The sequence below is a fragment of the Oncorhynchus keta genome, chromosome 4 (genome assembly GCF_023373465.1).
Source record: "Oncorhynchus keta strain PuntledgeMale-10-30-2019 chromosome 4, Oket_V2, whole genome shotgun sequence".
Lineage (NCBI taxonomy): Eukaryota > Metazoa > Chordata > Actinopteri > Salmoniformes > Salmonidae > Oncorhynchus > Oncorhynchus keta.
In genome coordinates, this window is record NC_068424.1 from 18,788,645 (window position 1) to 18,809,456 (window position 20,812).

Consider the following 20,812-nt stretch of genomic DNA (forward strand, 5'->3'; position numbering starts at 1 on the left):
TTTTTGCATATGGAACATTTCAGCTCATGAAACCTGGGACCAACATATTTTTGTTCAGTGTAATTACCATACAGGTCAGGACCTGTATCCACAACGCATGTCAGAAAAGATCCTAGGAATCCTGTTAAAAAGAGACACTGCCCAGAAAAAAAACGAACCAGGAGTAAAACCAACTCAAATGTTTCTCAGCTAGTAAAACACAACAGGTATTGCAAAGGAAATACAATGACGCTCATTGCATGGTTGCAAATTACTGGGAACAACTAATCGCGATAAGGCATGGACAACGCCGGTGAACACTATAGCACGCTTCAGACAACCGAGTCACGACGTCAAGTCATTTTATTGAAATGACATGGAACCTTAATTCAACTGGTGTGTGCCCAGTGGGAGTGAATGTGACCGTACAATCAAATGTTGCGATGGTAAAACGTGAGATATAATTTGCCTGACATAAAATCACTTTGCCTACTCTTAATTATTGGCCAATATGTAGGCATTCATTTTTTATACATTCTGATGTTATTAAAAGCGCAATGGACAATTACCGTTATGTCAACACACTCGTCACTCCCGTTTCACAACTAAATTGCTTTGACACTGTGGGCATCAAGTCACTTGCCGATAATGTTGCATACAACATTTGAAGTGTCATTACATTGGGTTCTACGTTAACATAAGCCTTTGATGCCTTCAATTGCCCAACTTCAAGGCATGACGAATTTAAAATAACAATCGATAGAAAGACGTGCTTATTTATTAGCCTCGTTATAAGTATTTATAGGCACAGGCCTATCATGTGAAATGGGCCTCACGTGAAATCACTTTCAAAAGCTTTGTGGATACGGCCCTTAGTTTGACTGCCGTCGTAGAGTCCTAACACTTGTTATTCCCATAATTAAAATCAGAATAAATGGCATTTGTGGTCGCTGCTTCAGCCAGTGTCATTTACGCTAGCCAATGTGATCTGGGATACATGGTAAGTGTTGTGTAAGGGTAATCAAATAGCACTTATTATTCACACAGGAGCCTGTTTAAATCTAGCCTGACTGCCGTCTGTTAAGCCATCACATTCCAGTCAGAAGTGGAACGTTCCCTAATTTTTTTTTTTTTTTTGAAGACTGGTGCCCAGACTCGTTTGAGTGAATTTGAGTCACCATCATGAAAAGAGCGTTCAGGGTGCCAATACTTCAGACTGGTCAGTCATTTACACCTAGGCTGCAGTATTGAGTCCACACAAAACATGACATAATACATACAGTATTCAGCTGTTAAGACGTGGCACAAAGCCCAGTGAACTTTGCTCATAGAATTAGGAGTGACAAACTGAAAACAGTTTAAAATCACAACATGCAACAATTTTACTGAGTTAGTTCATAATAAGGAAATCAGTCAATTGAAATTCAGCCCTTATCTATGGATTTCACAGGACTTGGCAGGGGCGCAGCCATGGGTAGGACCACCCACTTGGGATCCGGGCCTACCCACTGGGGAGACAGGCCCAGCCAATCAGATTTTGTTTCTCCCCACAAATGGGCTTTTTTACAGAGAAATACCCCTCAGCTGCCCGGGTGGCTGGTCTCAGCCGATCCTGCAGGTGAAGAAGCCGGATATGGAGGTCCTGGGCTGCCGTGGTTACACGTGGTCGGCAGTTGTGAGGCCAGTTAAATAAACTGCCAATTTCTCTAAAACTGTTTGAGGTGGCTTATGGTAGAGAAATTAACATTCAATTATCTGGCAACAGCTCTGGTGGGCATTCCTGCAGTCAGCATGTCAATTGAATGCTCCATCAAAACTTGAGATATGTAGCATTGTGTGACAACTCATTTTAAAATGGCTTTATATTGTCCCCAGCACAAGGTAATGTAATGATCATGCTGTTTAATCAGCTTCTTGATATGCCACACCTGTCAGGTAGATGGATTATCTTGGCAAAGGAAAAATGTTCACTAACAGATGTAAACAACTTTCAAAAGCTTTTTGTGCTTATGGAAAAATTCTGGGTTATTTTATTTCAGCTCATGAAACATGGGACCAACACTTTACATGTAAAGTTTATATTTTTGTTCAGTCTAAGTAATTTAATAGGATCTCTATGACTCTGCTCTACAAAGATTCAGACCAGCCCAAGGGAGAGAGCCAATTCAAAGACAGGGATGTCAAACGTACCCAATATCTACTCTAAACCAATCCAATGTCAACTCTAAACCAATCCAATGTCAACTCTGAAACATTTGGTTCTTATCCCGACCTCAAGCCATAAGAGGGAGTGACATCTCCACTCCTCCAGTTGATTGCATTGTATTCGTATGTGACGCCACTAGTTGTAAAAATCCTTTAGGAGACTACTGCCATGAGAGAACAATGCAGCGTCTCCAAAAGAGCAAGTGGGCATTAGATTCAGTGCAGCCCAGGAGAACATCACAGCCCCTCACAAAGACTAATCCTTTGCCTGTGTTTGTATTTTCTCCTAAGGAAAGCATAGCACTTATCATAGATCAGCGTCACCAATCTCAAATGTTTACATGTAAGTCATTTTGCAGGCACACTTACACAGAGCGACTTGTAGGGTTAAGTGCCTTGCTGGAGAGCACAGACAGATTTTTCAACTATTCAGCTCGAGGATTCAAACATGGAATGAAATACCTTCTGGTTACTGGCCCAACGTTCTTAACCGCTAGGCTACCTGCCGCCCAGAGCTCACCATCATTATGCAGCGCTACACTATTTGACCGTGTCTGTGCACGCAACGCTTTAAAACCTTATAGTAAATATGTTGACTGAGTCTGACATTGCCTGTGTCACAACTTATTTAGCACGCAGGGTTGTGTAAGTGTGCAGCCTGGTCTCATAGACTAGACATAGCATTGTAAACGTAAATCTGTGCAACACAAATTAGTATGATATGGAACCAAACATAATATAAGAGAAGGTTACTTACGCAGGACTAGACCGAGTTATTTGCCCAGGTATAGCTCATTTCTGGTCAGCAATAAACATCCTGTAAAAGTAATGGTGTGTGCATCACCTGCGTTTTTTGCCAATGAGCCATTGCCAGAGGAGCGAGAGACCTTGCGCAGCAGTTAAAATAACAATATAGCCTACAACAGACTAACTAGATTACCATCCTAACTACAGAATATGTATTGAATTGCCTAAATCTTTTTTTGTTTTACCTTAATTTAACCAGGTAGGCTAGTTGAGCAATGAGCAGTAATAGATGAAACAGGGAGCAGTTCGGTAGTTGATTACGACGCTAGGCGAGAAGGAGACCCGGCATTCAGGAAGCTAGCGGGCCGGGGCTAGCAGATGGATCATCACCAATATCCACGACGTAGAGGCCGGTTGAGAGCACATCGGCCGAATTATGTCAGCAAACCAGTAGTGATGGATCGGCGGGGCTCCGTGTCGACAAAGGGTCCAGGCCAATTGGTAAGAGAGGTAGTTGGGGTACTTCGTTTGCTAGCCGGGATAAGGGCCTTGCTCAAGGATAGCTTGAGGATAACTGGTGCATGCTTCTGGACAAGGGCGTTAGCCACAATAGCCACCCGGTAGCAACTAGCTAGCTGCGAAGATCCGGTGTAATGGTCCAGAGCTTGCGGCAGGAATCCGGTGATGTAGCGGGGGGTAGAAAAGCAGTCTGATAAGCTTAGGGCTGATATCGTCATCTCAAATAAAACTGAAGGACCTCTGCGTTACTCTGAACCCTGATCTCTCTTTTGAAGAACATATCAAGACTGTTTCAAGAACAGCCTTTTCCCATCTACGTAACATTGCAAAAATCAGAAACTTTCTGTCCAAAAATGATGCAGAAAAATTCATCCATGCTTTTGTCACTTCTAGGTTATACTACTGCAATGCTCTACTTTCCGGCGACCCGGATAAAGCACTAAATAAACTTCAGTTAGGATTCCAGCAGCCGTATTTAGCACTGCCTAGAACCAAAAAATGTGATCATATTACTCCAGTGCTAGCCTCCCTACACTGGCTTCCTGTCAAGGCAAGGGCTGATTTCAAGGCAAGGGCTGATTTCAAGGTTTTACTGCTAACCTACAAAACATTACATGGGCTTGCTCCTACCGTACATACCTACACGTACGCTACGGTCACAAGACGCAGGCCTCCTTGTCCCTAGAATTTCTAAGCAAACAGCTGGAGGCAGGGCTTTCTCCTATAGAGCTTCATTTTTATGGAATGGTCTGCCTACCCATGTGAGAAACACAAACTCGGTCTCAACCTTTAAGTCTTTACTGAAGACTCATCTCTTCAGTGGGTCATATGATTGAGCGTAGTCTGGCCCAGGAGTGTGAAGGTGAACGGAAAGGCTCTGGAGCAACGAACCGCCCTTGCTGTCTCTGCCTCTAACCCTATTACAGGGGCTGAGTCACTGGCTTACTAGGGCTCTTTCATACCGTCCCTAGGAGGGGTGCATCACTTACTTAAGTGGGTTTAGTCACTGATGTGATCTTCCTGTCTGGGTTGGCGCCTCCCCTTGGGTTGTGCCGTGGCAGAGATCTTTGTGGGCTATACTCGGCCTTGTCTCAGGACGGTAAGTTGGTGGTTGAAGATATCCCTCTAGTGGTGTGGGGGCTGTGCTTTGGCAAAGTGGGTGGGGTTATATCCTTCCTGTTTGGCCCTGTCCTGGGGTGTCATCGGATGGGGCCACAGTGTCTCCTGACCCATCCTGTCTCAGTCTCCAGTATTTATGCTGCACTAGTTTGTGTTGGGGGGCTAGGGTCAGTTTGTTATATCTGGAGTACTTCTCCTGTCCTATCCGGTGTCCTGTGTGAATTTAAGTATGCCCTCTCTAATTCTCTCTCGGAGGACCTGAGCCCTAGGACCATGCCTCAGAACTACCTGACATGACTCCTTGCTGTCCCCAGTCCACCTGGCCGTGCTGCTGCTCCAGTTTCAACTGTTCTGCCTGTGATTATTATTATTTGACCATGCTGGTCATTTATGAACATTTGAACATCTTGGCCATGTTCTGTTATAATCTCCACCCGGCACAGCCAGAAGAGGACTGGCCACCCCACATAGCCTGGTTCCTCTCTAGGTTTCTTCCTAGGTTTTGGCCTTTCTAGGGAGTTTTTCCTAGCCACCGTGCTTCTACACCTGCATTGCTTACTGTTTGGGGTTTTAGGCTGAGTTTCTGTACAGCACTTTGAGATATCAGCTGATGTAGGAAGGGCTATATAAATAAATATGATATTGCACTGTGCAGACTGGTAGGTATTATCCGGGCTAAAGTGGCTTAAGTCCGAGCTAAATGGTAGCTGTGGCTAACAATGACTAAATAGCTAGTAGCTAATTAGCTGGGTTAGCCTTGGAACATGAGTTAACCATTAGCAGGTATTATTGTCATGTCCAAAAATAACTTTCCACCGGGACTCGTGTAGGCTATAACCGCAAATGGCCGACACGCAATTGACACAGGTGTGCAGTAGATAAAACCACTGCTGTATTATCTGGTTCTAAAACAGTCTCAAGCGCTCAAAATTGGCTAGAATTGTCCTCTATTAAATACTGGCCATGTAAAGTAAAAAATTAGGGAGACACGTGATGCCGCGGAGCTGAGCAGACGTTGACAAACCAAGCTCTTCAAAGTTATTCTATTTTTACCTAAATAACAACGTTGAAACAATATTCTAACATCGGCTGATAAATTGTCAAGTACTTACCTTCCCAAAGAGCCATGGACCTCCGACCGAGAGGCAAGAAGGACGACCAAAACGTAGTTGATTCCCAAGATAACGCTACAGCTAGCAAGATTAGCATTAGCCCTCATAACTCAGACGACAGTTCCAGACTGTTGCTCTCAGCAGCCTCTTGCGAGCCTGTCGACATGCTGGCTACTCTCCTCCGGGAAATTCAGGATGTTAACAGAGGTCTTTCTCTGAAAATCGATAAGAAATCGGCTGAACATTCTTCCATTGACGACCTGAAATCCTCCATGAATGATCTCCTTTTGAGAACGACTGAGGCAGAGCTGCGCATTAGCACAGTTGAAGATACCATCGCTAGACATGACCAGGTCTTGACACAACTGCAAAAGGACAATGCCTACCTCAAAAACAAAGTAGATCAGACGGAGAACCAGAGTAGACGTAGTAATATCCATGTGGTGGGATTGAAAGAGGACAGCGAGGGCCGTGACCCGGTCCGTTTCTTCACTCAATGGATCCCGGAGGTCCTAGGCATAACCAACTTCACCAAGCCTCTGGAAATCGAACGCGCCCACAGAACATCAGCGCCGAAACCCCGGCCAGATGAGCCCCCACGAGCCGTCCTGATCAGGTTCCTCCGTTTCCAAGACAGAGAAAAGATCCTGCAACTCGCAAGAGCCAAAGGGGACATCGCCATCGATGGGAAGAGGGTCAGCCTTTTCCCGGACATGAGCGCGGACCTCGCCAGACGCCGCAAGCAGTTCAGACCTGCCACCAAAGCACTGAAGGAGAAGAACATCACCGGCTTCCTCATCCACCCTGCGCGGATGAAAGTTCAGTACAAAGGCCGAAGCCATCTCTTCAACACACCGGGAGAAGTGCACACTTTTCTCAAAGAACTGAGCAACGTCTGAGTCTGAGCCAGGACGGTCTCTCTGGGGGATAAAATGCAGTTAGTTTGTTTTCTCTTATCCGGATTGAACTGCTGGTATCTCCCGGTCACTTTAATTGATTTGTAAATTTTCAACTAACCGTATCTTCCCGGGGTGAGTTCTATTACATTTACAGGAGAGTATATTTTGGTTTAGTCCATATCTACTGGGCGAAGCAATATGTGGGTTTAGGCCCACTGCTTTCCCCTCATTTATGTTAATCTTTCGTAAAGAGACTCAAGCAGCCCTTACCGTGGGCAGTAAATATTCAGCCATAAATATCTATTCACAACATTTGTTTTCAATTTAGAGAGCTCGCAGGTTTTAGTTTACGCCAAGGTTTAGCTAGTAAGAGCAAGATGGAAAGCGAGCAGCAACGTATCTCTTCTACAAGTGTATTCATGTTTGATTGTTGGGACTGTTGTTCTAGTCTGACAATCGGGGTGGGTGGGATTTTTATACTTTTTTTCTTCCTTTTTTCTATGTTTATTGTTTCCTCCCTAAAGAGACACACAGGTCACTTTTGTGCTCAAACCAAAGTTTAAACATTTCCTAATTATCTGCATATGATAGATTTCTATTCAGTTACATATTTGAAACCTAACCTATGCTTAATCCACTAAAATATGTCATTCAACGTAAAAGGTCTTAACAGCCCGATTAAAAGGAAAAGAGTCTACACCTACCTTAAGAAATTAAAGGCTGACATTGTGTTTTTACAAGAAACACATCTTACAGCCAGTGAACACAAGACATTGAAGAGGGAATGGGTAGGACAAGTTTTTGCATCCTCTTTTAACTCCAAAGCAAGAGGAACTGCAATTTTGATAAGTAGACACATCCCCTTCTGCGTCAACAACACCATCTCTGATCCCTCCGGCAGGTTTGTTTTGGTGCAGGGGCATATGTTTTCAGAGTCAACAACACCATCTCTGATCCCTCCGGCAGGTTTGTTTTGGTGCAGGGGCATATGTTTTCAGAGTCAACAACACCATCTCTGATCCCTCCGGCAGGTTTGTTTTGGTACAGGGGCATATGTTTTCAGAGTCAACAACACCATCTCTGATCCCTCCGGCAGGTTTGTTTTGGTGCAGGGCCATATGTTTTCAGAGTCAACAACACCATCTCTGATCCCTCCGGCAGGTTTGTTTTGGTGCAGGGGCATATGTTTTCAGAGTCAACAACACCATCTCTGATCCCTCCGGCAGGTTTGTTTTGGTACAGGGGCATATGTTTTCAGAGTCAACAACACCATCTCTGATCCCTCCGGCAGGTTTGTTTTGGTGCAGGGGCATATGTTTTCAGAGTCAACAACACCATCTCTGATCCCTCCGGCAGGTTTGTTTTGGTACAGGGGCATATGTTTTCAGAGTCAACAACACCATCTCTGATCCCTCCGGCAGGTTTGTTTTGGTGCAGGGCCATATGTTTTCAGAGTCAACAACACCATCTCTGATCCCTCCGGCAGGTTTGTTTTGGTGCAGGGCCATATGTTTTCAGAGTCAACAACACCATCTCTGATCCCTCCGGCAGGTTTGTTTTGGTGCAGGGGCATATGTTTTCAGAGTCAACAACACCATCTCTGATCCCTCCGGCAGGTTTGTTTTGGTGCAGGGCCATATGTTTTCAGAGTCAACAACACCATCTCTGATCCCTCCGGCAGGTTTGTTTTGGTGCAGGGCCATATGTTTTCAGAGTCAACAACACCATCTCTGATCCCTCCGGCAGGTTTGTTTTGGTGCAGGGCATATGTTTTCAGAGTCAACAACACCATCTCTGATCCCTCCGGCAGGTTTGTTTTGGTGCAGGGGCATATGTTTTCAGAGTCAACAACACCATCTCTGATCCCTCCGGCAGGTTTGTTTTGGTGCAGGGGCATATGTTTTCAGAGTCAACAACACCATCTCTGATCCCTCCGGCAGGTTTGTTTTGGTGCAGGGCCATATGTTTTCAGAGTCAACAACACCATCTCTGATCCCTCCGGCAGGTTTGTTTTGGTGCAGGGCCATATGTTTTCAGAGTCAACAACACCATCTCTGATCCCTCCGGCAGGTTTGTTTTGGTGCAGGGCCATATGTTTTCAGAGTCAACAACACCATCTCTGATCCCTCCGGCAGGTTTGTTTTGGTACAGGGGCATATGTTTTCAGAGTCAACAACACCATCTCTGATCCCTCCGGCAGGTTTGTTTTGGTACAGGGGCATATGTTTTCAGAGTCAACAACACCATCTCTGATCCCTCCGGCAGGTTTGTTTTGGTACAGGGGCATATGTTTTCAGAGTCAACAACACCATCTCTGATCCCTCCGGCAGGTTTGTTTTGGTGCAGGGGCATATGTTTTCAGAGTCAACAACACCATCTCTGATCCCTCCGGCAGGTTTGTTTTGGTACAGGGGCATATGTTTTCAGAGTCAACAACACCATCTCTGATCCCTCCGGCAGGTTTGTTTTGGTGCAGGGGCATATGTTTTCAGAGTCAACAACACCATCTCTGATCCCTCCGGCAGGTTTGTTTTGGTACAGGGGCATATGTTTTCAGAGTCAACAACACCATCTCTGATCCCTCCGGCAGGTTTGTTTTGGTGCAGGGGCATATGTTTTCAGAGTCAACAACACCATCTCTGATCCCTCCGGCAGGTTTGTTTTGGTGCAGGGGCATATGTTTTCAGAGTCAACAACACCATCTCTGATCCCTCCGGCAGGTTTGTTTTGGTGCAGGGGCATATGTTTTCAGAGTCAACAACACCATCTCTGATCCCTCCGGCAGGTTTGTTTTGGTGCAGGGCCATATGTTTTCAGAGTCAACAACACCATCTCTGATCCCTCCGGCAGGTTTGTTTTGGTGCAGGGGCATATGTTTTCAGAGTCAACAACACCATCTCTGATCCCTCCGGCAGGTTTGTTTTGGTGCAGGGCCATATGTTTTCAGAGTCAACAACACCATCTCTGATCCCTCCGGCAGGTTTGTTTTGGTGCAGGGGCATATGTTTTCAGAGTCAACAACACCATCTCTGATCCCTCCGGCAGGTTTGTTTTGGTGCAGGGGCATATGTTTTCAGAGTCAACAACACCATCTCTGATCCCTCCGGCAGGTTTGTTTTGGTGCAGGGCCATATGTTTTCAGAGTCAACAACACCATCTCTGATCCCTCCGGCAGGTTTGTTTTGGTGCAGGGCCATATGTTTTCAGAGTCAACAACACCATCTCTGATCCCTCCGGCAGGTTTGTTTTGGTACAGGGGCATATGTTTTCAGAGTCAACAACACCATCTCTGATCCCTCCGGCAGGTTTGTTTTGGTACAGGGGCATATGTTTTCAGAGTCAACAACACCATCTCTGATCCCTCCGGCAGGTTTGTTTTGGTGCAGGGGCATATGTTTTCAGAGTCAACAACACCATCTCTGATCCCTCCGGCAGGTTTGTTTTGGTGCAGGGGCATATGTTTTCAGAGTCAACAACACCATCTCTGATCCCTCCGGCAGGTTTGTTTTGGTGCAGGGGCATATGTTTTCAGAGTCAACAACACCATCTCTGATCCCTCCGGCAGGTTTGTTTTGGTGCAGGGGCATATGTTTTCAGAGTCAACAACACCATCTCTGATCCCTCCGGCAGGTTTGTTTTGGTGCAGGGGCATATGTTTTCAGAGTCTTGGACCCTATTGAATATTTATGCTCCTAACTTCGATGACCATATGTTTATTCAGAATGTCTTCCTTCAGGTTGCTCAAGCACCACCAGGATGGCTACTGGTTGGAGATTTTAATTTTTGCTTAGATACAGTTCTTGATAGGTCTTCTGATAAACCCTCACTTCTTACCAAAGCCGGCAAGCTCACCATGTCATTCATGAAAGATCTCAATTTACTAGACATCTGGAGACAGTTGCACCCACAGGATAGGGACTACTCTTTTTATTCACACCCACACAAGACACACACACACACAGATAACTTTTTACTTTCGACAAAACTGTTTCATAGAGTGTTAGATGTCGAGTATCTCCCCAGATTGCTTAGTGACCATTCTCCTCTGGTATTATCAATCTCCATTCCTACCAAGGTAAATGGAGCATATAGATGGAGACTAAATTCTACACTTCTAAAGCAACCTGAATTTTGTGCATTCATCAAAGAGCAGATCAATATTTTTACTTTGACAAACAAACCCTCTGCCCCTGACAGCTTCATTCTTTGGGACACGTTGAAGGCCTACCTGAGGGGACAGATCATTTCCTATACTAAAGGGCTGAAGAAAAACCACGGTGCGGAACTGAGTGCTCTTGAATCTGAAATCTCCGAGCTAGAGAAAACCTACCAAAGAGGCCCGACTAAAGATCTATACAGGCTTTTGGTAAATAAAAAACTTAAATATAATATTCTGAACACATATCAAGCTGAGAGGGCCATCACTAAATCAAAACAGCATTATTATGAGCTTGGAGAGAAAGCTCACAAAGTATTGGCATGGCAACTGAAAGCAGAGGAAAGTAAGAGGACAATTAATGCCATAGAAACTCACGAAAGAGATATCTTTCAACCCTACTGAAATTAATAATACTTTTAAGAAATACTATGAAGACCTCTACACTTCCCAATCAAGCGATGATCTATCAGAGAGAGACTCCTTTCTCCCGTCTCTCAACCTCCCATGCCTGTCAGGGGAAGACAGCAAGCACCTGAGTGAACACTTCTCAGTCCCTGAATTGTTGGAGGCCATTAAATCCTTACCTTCTAACAAATCTCCTGGGGAGGATGGCTTCCCTCCAGAGTTCTATAAAGAATTTAGGGAGCTGTTGGTCCCCTACCTTATGGAGGTACATAAAAAAGCCAGAGAAGACAACTGCTTTCCAGAGTCCTTCTCTCAAGCAGTGATTACTGTAATCCACAAGAAAGGGAAAAACCCGCTAAAGTGCGCCTCCTATAGACCAATCTCTCTCCTTAACACAGATTGTAAACTGGTCACCAAGATGCTATCTAAGAGACTGGAGTCATGTCTTCCCCTGTTGGTCAACCAAAGATCAGACTGGCTTCATAATTAATAGGATTGTCCTCCAATAATCTCAGAAGGTTCTTTGATATAATTCACCATGCTAACAAAAACAAAATACCTGGTGTCGCAGTCTTCCTCGACGCTGAAAAGGCCTTTGATAGGGTTGAATGGCCATACCTCTTTCGTGTCTTGGAAAAGTTCGGTTTAGGTACCGTGTTTGTAAATTTGATAAAATCACTCTACAAATCTCCTAAAGCTAGGATTGCTACCAATGGGATTACTTCCTCCTCTTTCCCTCTTTATAGGGGGAACAGACAAGGTTGCCCAATTAGCCCCCACCTCTTTGCCCTCGCCATCGAACCGTTGGCTGAGGCTATTAGAACGTGCCCTGACATACATGGCTTTGAGGTGGGCCCCCATACCCATAAATTATCACTCTTTGCGGACAACCTTGTCTTATTCCTAACAAACCCAGAACACTCCCTCTCTCACTTGCAGATCCTACTACAGTGTTATAGTTCTTTCTCTGGATATAAGGTCAATCTTGATAAAAGCGAAATCTTACCGTTGTCTGTCTTTGACCATCATACCATCAAGCACAAGTTTCCTTTTAGATGGTCGCCTATGGGCTTCACATATTTGGGCATAATGGTGGATGGTAATCTGAACAACCTCTATAAACTCAATCTGGCCAGTTTGTTGCAAAAGGTGGAGGTTGACCTTTGTAAATGGATGGACTTACCTCTCACTCTACTGGGTAGAATCAATGTAATTAAAATGAATGTCCTGCCCAGGTTTCTATCCCTGTTCCCGCAGCATTTTTTTCCTCTCTCAACAAGCTGACCAGACGGTTTATCTGGCACGGCAAAACCCCTAGGGTTGGCCTGGATAAAGTGACCCTTGATTACAGTCGAGGGGGCTTAAACCTCCCCAATTTTAGAATGTACTACTGGGCTGCACAGTCTAGGTTTCTGGCTCAGAGGTTTGACAATGGTCCCTCTCCCTCATGGTTGAACATTGAAAAGCTTGAGGTAAATGATGACACTGGGGCAGATTTGTGTTACAAATGGGACAGAAAATCTATAAAAACCATCACAGACAACCCTTTAATCATACATTCTGTCCTGGCATGGTGCAAACTGCATGAGCTGTTCGGACGAGGGGGATTCCTTTCCCCTAAAACCCCTTTATGGAACAATAGATTGATCCCTATGTTTTTCCAGAATAGTAACTTTAGACCATGGTCTGATAAGGGGATCACTCTTCTGGAACATTGTTACGAGGAGGAAGTTCTTATGTCTTTTGATCAGCTGAAACAGAAATACCACTTGCCTAACAGGGACTTCTTTAGCTACCTACAACTACGAAACTTTATTAGGGTGACTCAAGGGACAATGGAACCTACCTAAGATGTCACCTATTGAACAACTGCCACGCAGACCAACCACTGTTCAAGACCATTTCCCGTGTTTACAATGCTCTTATGTCAGGACTAACACTGCCTGGGCTAGATAAACCCTGACTTAGATGGGAGAGAGATCTGGGTATTGATCTTGATGAGGATCTATGGAGTGACCTGTGCAGGGATGGGGTTACATCCACACTGAACTCCAGATACAGACTGATCCAGTTTAATTTCCTCCATCAGCTCTATATCACACCAGCTAGACTGCACAGGTTCAACCCAGATATCTCCTCCCTATGTTTCAGATGTGGCTCAGATGAAGGAACATTCCTCCATTCCACTTGGCAGTGTTCAAAACTACACGGTTTCTGGCAGGGGGTATGCGATACCATATCCTCAATTCACGGGGTTGCATTCCCTTTAGACCCGGAGGTCTGTCTACTGGGTAACTTTACTAACACCAATCTTAGGCAAAGCCATACTATAAAGCTAACAGAAATATTGCTAGCGATTGCCAAGAAATGTATTGCCTTGAAATGGAAATTGGATTCCTCCCTGCCAGTTGCAATGTGGCTTTCGGAAGTTAATAGTTGTATCCCTTTGGAGAAAATCACTTACTGCTTGAGGAATAAGTTAAAGACATTTTACAGAATTTGGCAACCTTTTGACTATATGGAGAATCTCCCCCCACATCTCATTGATTGAATCTATATATAATCCTCACATAATGTTTCACACGTAATGTATATTATGTAGCCTACGGCAGGTGATCCAATGTCTCGTTATTTTTTTTATTGTAGGTTTGTTTATATAACTATAATCATAATTTATTTTTGTTACGTTCATCTGTTACTGTCACTTTGTCCTATCGTTGTCTAATATCTTTTCACTTTTGTTTTGAATGTTCTTAATTGGAAAATGCCAAAAAAAAAAAAAATTAAAGTAAAAAATTAGAGTAGCCTAATTGACAAGTAGCCTAATAGCTCCATGGCCTCAACACTGAATATTTTAGCCATTCAAATAGATAAACATCTTAGTTCAACCTGGGCTCAAAGCATGTTGTATTATTCTTTATGTAAATCTGAGACATTCCATTCGTGACACACACACCTATTACAAAACAGTCAGTATGTTACGAATTTGCAAAACGTATGATATGTTCATTCTGGCTAGCTAGCTAACGTTAGTTTCCGTTAGCCACCTAGCCACTGGTTAGAGCGTTGGGCCAGTAACCGAAAGGTTGCTGGATCGAATCCCCAAGCTGATAAGGTAAAAGTCTGTCATTCTGCCCTTGAGCAAAGCAGTGAACCCACTGTTCCCTGGGCGCTGAAGACGTTGATGTCAATTAAGTCAGCCCCCCCGTGTAACAGTATAACTTTAGTCCGTCCCCGGGCTCGAACCACATCATCAACAGTCACCCACGAAGCATCGTTACCCATCGCTCCACAAAAGCCGCAGCCCTTGCAGAGCAAGGGGAACCACTACTTCAAGGTCTCAGAGCAAGTGACGTCACCGATTGAGACGCTATTTAGCGCGCACCACCGCTTACAGTATAATTTTAAACCGTCCCCTCGCCCATACCCGGGCGCGAACCAGGGACCTTCTGCACACAACGACAACAGTCACCCTCGAAGCATCGTTACCCATCGCTCCACAAAAGCCGCGGCCCTTGCAGAGCAAGGGGAACTACTACATCAAGGTCTCAGAGCAAGTGACGTAACCGATTGAAACGCTATTTAGCGCACACCGCTAACTAAGCTAGCCGTTTCACATCCGTTACACTAGCTAGCCGTTTCACACTCACCCCCCTTTTGACCTCCTCCTTTTCCGCAGCAACCAGTGATCTGGGTAAACAGCATTAATGTAACAGTATAACTTTAGACCGTCCCCTCGCCCATACCCGGGCGTGAACCAGGGACCCTCTGCACACATCATCAACAGTCACCCACGAAGCATCGTTACCCATCGCTCCACAAAAGCCGCAGCCCTTGCAGAGCAAGGGGAACCACTACTTCAAGGTCTCAGAGCAAGTGACGTCACCGATTGAGATTGCACCAACAGTATAATTTAAACCGTCCCCTCGCCCATACCCCGCGAACCAGGGACCTTCTAAGACAACAGTCACCCTCGAAGCATCGTTTCGCTCCACAAAAGCCGCGGCCCTTGCAGAGCAAGGGGAACTACTACATCAAGGTCTCAGAGCAAGTGACGTAACCGATTGAAACGCTATTTAGCGCACACCGCTAACTAAGCTAGCCGTTTCACATCCGTTACACTAGCTAGCCGTTTCACATCCGTTACACTAGCTAGCCGTTTCACACTCACCCCCCTTTTGACCTCCTCCTTTTCCGCAGCAACCAGTGATCTGGGTAAACAGCATTAATGTAACAGTATAACTTTAGACCGTCCCCTCGCCCATACCCGGGCGTGAACCAGGGACCCTCTGCACACATCATCAACAGTCACCCACGAAGCATCGTTACCCATCGCTCCACAAAAGCCGCGGCCCTTGCAGAGAAAGGGGAACCACTACTTCAAGGTCTCAGAGCAAGTGATGTCACCGATTGAAACGCTATTTAGAGCGCACCACCGCTAACTAGCTAGCCGTTTCACAGCCGTTTCACATCCGTTACACCCGCACCTCTGATTCAGATGGGTTGGGTTGAATTCAGAAGACACATTTCAGTTGAAGGCATTCAGTTGTACAACTGACTAGGTATCCCCCTTTCCCTATATAGTACATTTTGCAAATCCGTAAGATATGTATGTGTATGTTACTAATTGCAATTTGTACAATATCATACGAAATGAATGAACATCCACAAATGAATACATACAATACAAAACGTTACACTAAAAGTGAGTGTTTCAGTGAGGCACTTTGCTAAATTAGTGGGAGGGATTCCACTTTTTATCACCTTCTTATAGCTAATTGGTATGTTTTTACACCTGCTACATTAGTTTAATGGGCAACTTCCCATTGCCCGAATACATCTGGTCATTTGCTCCATGTCACCTGAGCTGTATTCTCTAAAGGAAAAAGTCAACCCCTTGTTCAAAAGCTTTGTTTGCCCACCAGAAGGACCGATTATTGCAAACCTCTATCCAATAGTAGACATGAAAATGTACCTCTTTAAGCTCGTTTTCAATCTGCACTGCACGTTGCACAATTGGACCACGGACAGCATTCTCAATCCGCTTTACATTCGGGTTCATGGTGTCCACGTTAAGCACCCTCTCCCGGTGCCCAAGTCCATTTTCAGTCATGTTCGGTTTCTGGAGCTCACAAAATGTTCCGCTGATAGTCCACGAACTGGTCTGTGGAATTTAGAGAAACAATGAAGAGTGGTTGGGAAGTTAAGTGTGAAACAACCAATGCACAGCAGCACCACACCAGGATTTACAGTACGGGTTGGTACTAGCCAAAGACAACATTAGGCCTACTGTTGCAGCAGAAGACACGTGCACAATGCGAAGGCAAAAAGCCCACCAACCATTCAGCGTGAAATAATTGTTTCCCTAATTGTCTTGCTTTCTTTCGTTCAATGACCTAAGCTGGATATAAAACTGTTTTGTTATCAGAGCTTACCAGAACCACCCAAAACGCACGTTTAAGCGGTCACTAGATAGTTCCTGTCAGTTCCAGCTCTTTCTCTATTCCGCTAAAGTGACAACCTCTCTTACAAATAATAGTCGATGGTTTTATAAGGTTGTCACGCCTCCTTTAGACTTCTGGTATCTAAACCCCCCAGGCCAGTCAATGTCATTTTTTGTACATCATGTTCTCTTAACTTGATCAATTTAGGAGCACGAAAACATTTATGCAAGTTTAGTAGAACCAGAAAAATGTGATTTAAATTGTTTTGAGATATGGATCCTAGCAACTTTAAAAGCACATCACCTGAATAAGCTCTCACTTTTCATTTATTTCGGTGACACCAAATGTTTGGCCTACTACTGGTAAAGTTCCCACAAATATGATAACTTTCAGGTTGTTAGATAGCTAGCTAATGCTGTAACACGACTGAACTAGGTTATCGGTTAGCGGCTTGTAAGTAGTTTTAGAACGGCCTGTGTGCCATAGTTCGTGAATGTAAAATGCTGTCCTGCCTATGTGAGATGAGAAGAAAAAAAACTTTGCATCGGTAATATGTATCATAGATTTTGAACGGTTTGGGCTAGAAACAATCCGTTCTCTCTGTAGTAATGGTGCAAGCATGACAGTAACGGATGCGCTCAGTGTATTCTCAATGGCACTAAGAGATGAATGAATGATGACAATTATTATCGGCGTTATAATTTTTCTCGGTGGCTAAATTGGATGCATCAACCAATGGTTGCCTACCTCGTCATCGAATATGCAGGCGGGCACTAGACAGCTATAACATATGGGCCGTGCACCAAAAAATATATTACAAAATATATTTAAAAAATATGGGCTGTGCTCTACATGGAACCCAAAGGGTTCTCCTATGAGGACAGCCGAAGAAACCGTTGGCACCCTTTTTTCTAAGAGTGTAGTTACTTACTTAAATAGGCCAGCCTAGACAATGAAGCTGGGGTGGATTTAAAGAACACTTGTGACCCAAAATATTTGTTGTTTTATTATTATTATCATCTATAATTATCGCCATGTAGGTTTTCAATGGTCAAAGTTAAAACATTAACCATTTAATTGAAATATTAATATTATTGCCATGGAGTGTTGAAATGCATTTTTGCCTGAGCTCTTTACATTGCTTTCTTGAATTGCACAGAACCTGAAAGGGCTACAAATTAGTCTGTGGCACTGGCACAGCACTCTGTGTGCTCTTAACTGGGCCCTCTTCCCACCGAGGGGTGTGGTGTTACTCTTACTGCCTGAACAAATGTACACATGCTGCACCCCCACCCTGAGGTCATGGCCCAACTCCAGAGGTTGCTACCACAACAACACCCTCACACACACCCCTGCACACATGTAATTATCAAACCATTCCCTTGAATGTCAACATCCTAACCTAAATAACTCCTCCCATGTCCTAAATTACTCCAATGCACAAGTTTGCAATTATCCATGTCACATATGTCAGCAATACAATGTTCCCCCTCTCCTCGCCCCTACCTGGGCTCGAACCAGGGACCCTCTGCACACATCAACAACAGCCACCCTCGAAGCATCGTTACCCATCGTGCCACAAAAGCCACGGCCCTTGCCACACTTAAACGTCTAAAACTAGATCGAAAGTATGTCAAAATCACAATTTAGCCCTCGAGCCAAAAGGTTTGCCCACCCCTGCACGAGTCAGTGGAAGCACAATGGTTCTCTCTGCATATCCCTGTGTGTCTGTGAGGCCGTTTTATCTCTACCTGTACCCCATTGGAAGAATCCAGAAACATCCGGTTCTTAGGGATACAGTATTTTCAACCTAGCTTACTTTTCCCCTGTAAACTGGATGTGGCGACCCCGGTCAGGCATTTCTTTTACGCCTGCTACATTAGTTTAGCTTTATCCTGACACCCAGGACATAGGAGAGAAAATCAAATCAAGGTGTGGACTAACTATCAGGTATGAAGGGAAGACCCAGATGCAGACCATCGGATAAACAATAGTTTGATGTTCCAAACAGGGGCAGGCAATAGACAGGTCAAGGCAGGCAGGGGTCAGAAAACCCGAGGTGGGGCAACAGTACCGGAGGGCAGGCAGGCTCAGGGTAAGGCAGAGATTGGTAATCCAGAGGGTGGCAGAAGAACCGGTCAGCAGGCAGGCTTAGTGCCAGGCAGAGTGGTCAGGCAGGCGGGGTCAAGACAGGCAAGCAGGAGCTGAGCCACAGAACACTGGTTGACTTGAACAAACAAGACAAACTGGCACAGACAGACAGAAAACACTGGATAATGGGGAAGATGGGCAACACCTGGAGTGGGGTGGAGCAGCCCCCTATCTACATTGACGGGACAGTAGTGGAGAAGGTGGAAAGTTTTAAGTTCCTCGGCGTACACATCACGGACAAACTGAAATGGACAATCAATGCACAATCGAGAGCATCTGTCGGGCTGTATCACCACCTGGTACGGCAACTGCTCCGCCCATAACCGTAAGGCTCTCCAGAGGGTAGTGAGGTCTGCACAATGCATCACCGGGTGCAAACTACCTGCCCTCCAGGACACATACACCACCCGATGTCACAGGAAGGCCAAAAGATGTTCAGGACAACAACCACCCTAGCCACTGCCTGTTCACTCCACTATCATCCAGAAGGCGAGGTCAGTACAGGTTAGAGGTCGACCGATTATGATTTTTCAACGCCGATACTGATTATTGGAGGACAAAAAAAAGCCGATACCGATCAAATCGGACGATTTTTAAAAATGTATATATATACACACATTTTTGTAATAATGACAATTGCAACAATACTGAATGAACAATGAACACTTATTTTAACTTAATATAATACATATGGGCTTTTGGATGGGTGTTTTGATTCCACAGGTTGGTGGTTTAGCCGTTGCTGACCCCATGCTTACATATTTATCACAAATAAGACACCTTGCTTTCCCTGGTGCCAATTCCATGTAATAGTCCCACACTGGTGCTCTGCTTTTCTCTGTCATCTGTAAAACACACACACAGCTCTGAAGTGACAATGATACTGAAGAATCTGCTTAGGAGACAAATACTCTCAACTGTTTGAATAAAAATAGAGTTTAAGTTACCTGTGATGAATGTTGAAAACAAAAACTGTAATTTCTATATGCAGGAAATCCTATTCTAATAACGGACATGGTATGAATTGACTACCAAAGTGCGAGGCATAATTCCCATGACACCTTCTAGCAAAATCTGAAAAGCGGTTCCTTCATTCATTTTTTCCATAGGATATTTTCTGATTCACTTAAAATAAGGTCTGTGTTTCCTGTAGGCTTACACCAGCTTGCCAATTTTAGAACTGTGTAGATATCCATAGGACAAGGTAACTCTGATCAATATTGGCTAAATATAAGCAAAGATTTTAAAAAATTGTAAAGTGGATTTATGATTTTTTTTGGACAAACGTTACCTTATCCTAGTGAGATTTACACTGATATCAAAACGCCAAGGCGTTTTTGGTCTTGGCCATAGTGGAGTTTGGAGTGTGACTGTTTGAGGTTGTGGACAGGTGTCTTTTATACTGATAACAAGTTCAAACAGGTGCCATTAATACAGGTAATGAGTGGAGGACAGAGGAGCCTCTTAAAGAAGAAGTTACAGGTCTGTGAGAGCCAGAAATCTTGCTTGTTTGTAGGTGACCAAAAACTTATTTTCCACCATAATTTGAAAATACATTTATTAAAAATCCTACAAATTTACAGGCCTCTCTCGTCTTTTTAAGTGGGAGAACTTGCACAATTGGTGGCTGACTAAATACTTTTTTGCTCCACTGTACCTTTGACTATTACGAGCCTGCTGCTGCCTACCACCCCTCAGTCAGACTGCTCTATCAAATATCAAATCATAGACTTAACTATAATAAACACACAGAAACACTAGCCTTAGGTCAAATCCGGAAACTATCACCTCGAAAACAAAACGTTTATTCCGTTCCGTATTTTATCTAACGGGTGGCATACACGAGTCTAAATATTCCTGTTACATTGCACAACCTTCAATGTTATGTCGTAATTACGTAAAATTCTGGCAAATTAGTTCGCAAAGAGCCAGGCGGTCCAAACTGTTGCATATACACTGACTCTGCCTGCAATGAACGCAAGAGAAGTGACACAATTTCACCCGGTTAATATTGCCTGCTAACCTGGATTTCTTTTAGCTAAATATGCAGGTTTCAAAATATATACTTGTGTT

The 20,812-nt window shown here is 44.4% G+C and overlaps 1 protein-coding gene across 9 annotated transcripts in view; it reads right to left on the minus strand.

Annotated features, from left to right (window-relative positions):
* LOC118370247 (alanine aminotransferase 2-like) overlaps positions 1–20,812 on the minus strand; it is a 38,633-nt gene that overhangs the window by 7,748 nt on the left and 10,073 nt on the right. For 6 of the 9 annotated variants that reach the window (XM_035755201.2, XM_052503287.1, XM_035755192.2 and 3 more), the window contains one exon: positions 16,120–16,308. The exons of 1 other annotated variant lie outside the window; for it this stretch is intronic. In XM_035755201.2, coding sequence (XP_035611094.2) covers positions 16,120–16,308 — 189 coding nt within the window. Of the gene's footprint in view, positions 1–16,119; positions 16,309–16,579; positions 16,766–16,891; positions 17,202–20,812 lie in introns of those variants that run through there. 2 more of the 9 variants (XM_035755220.2, XM_035755210.2) reach the window with 2 other exon arrangements.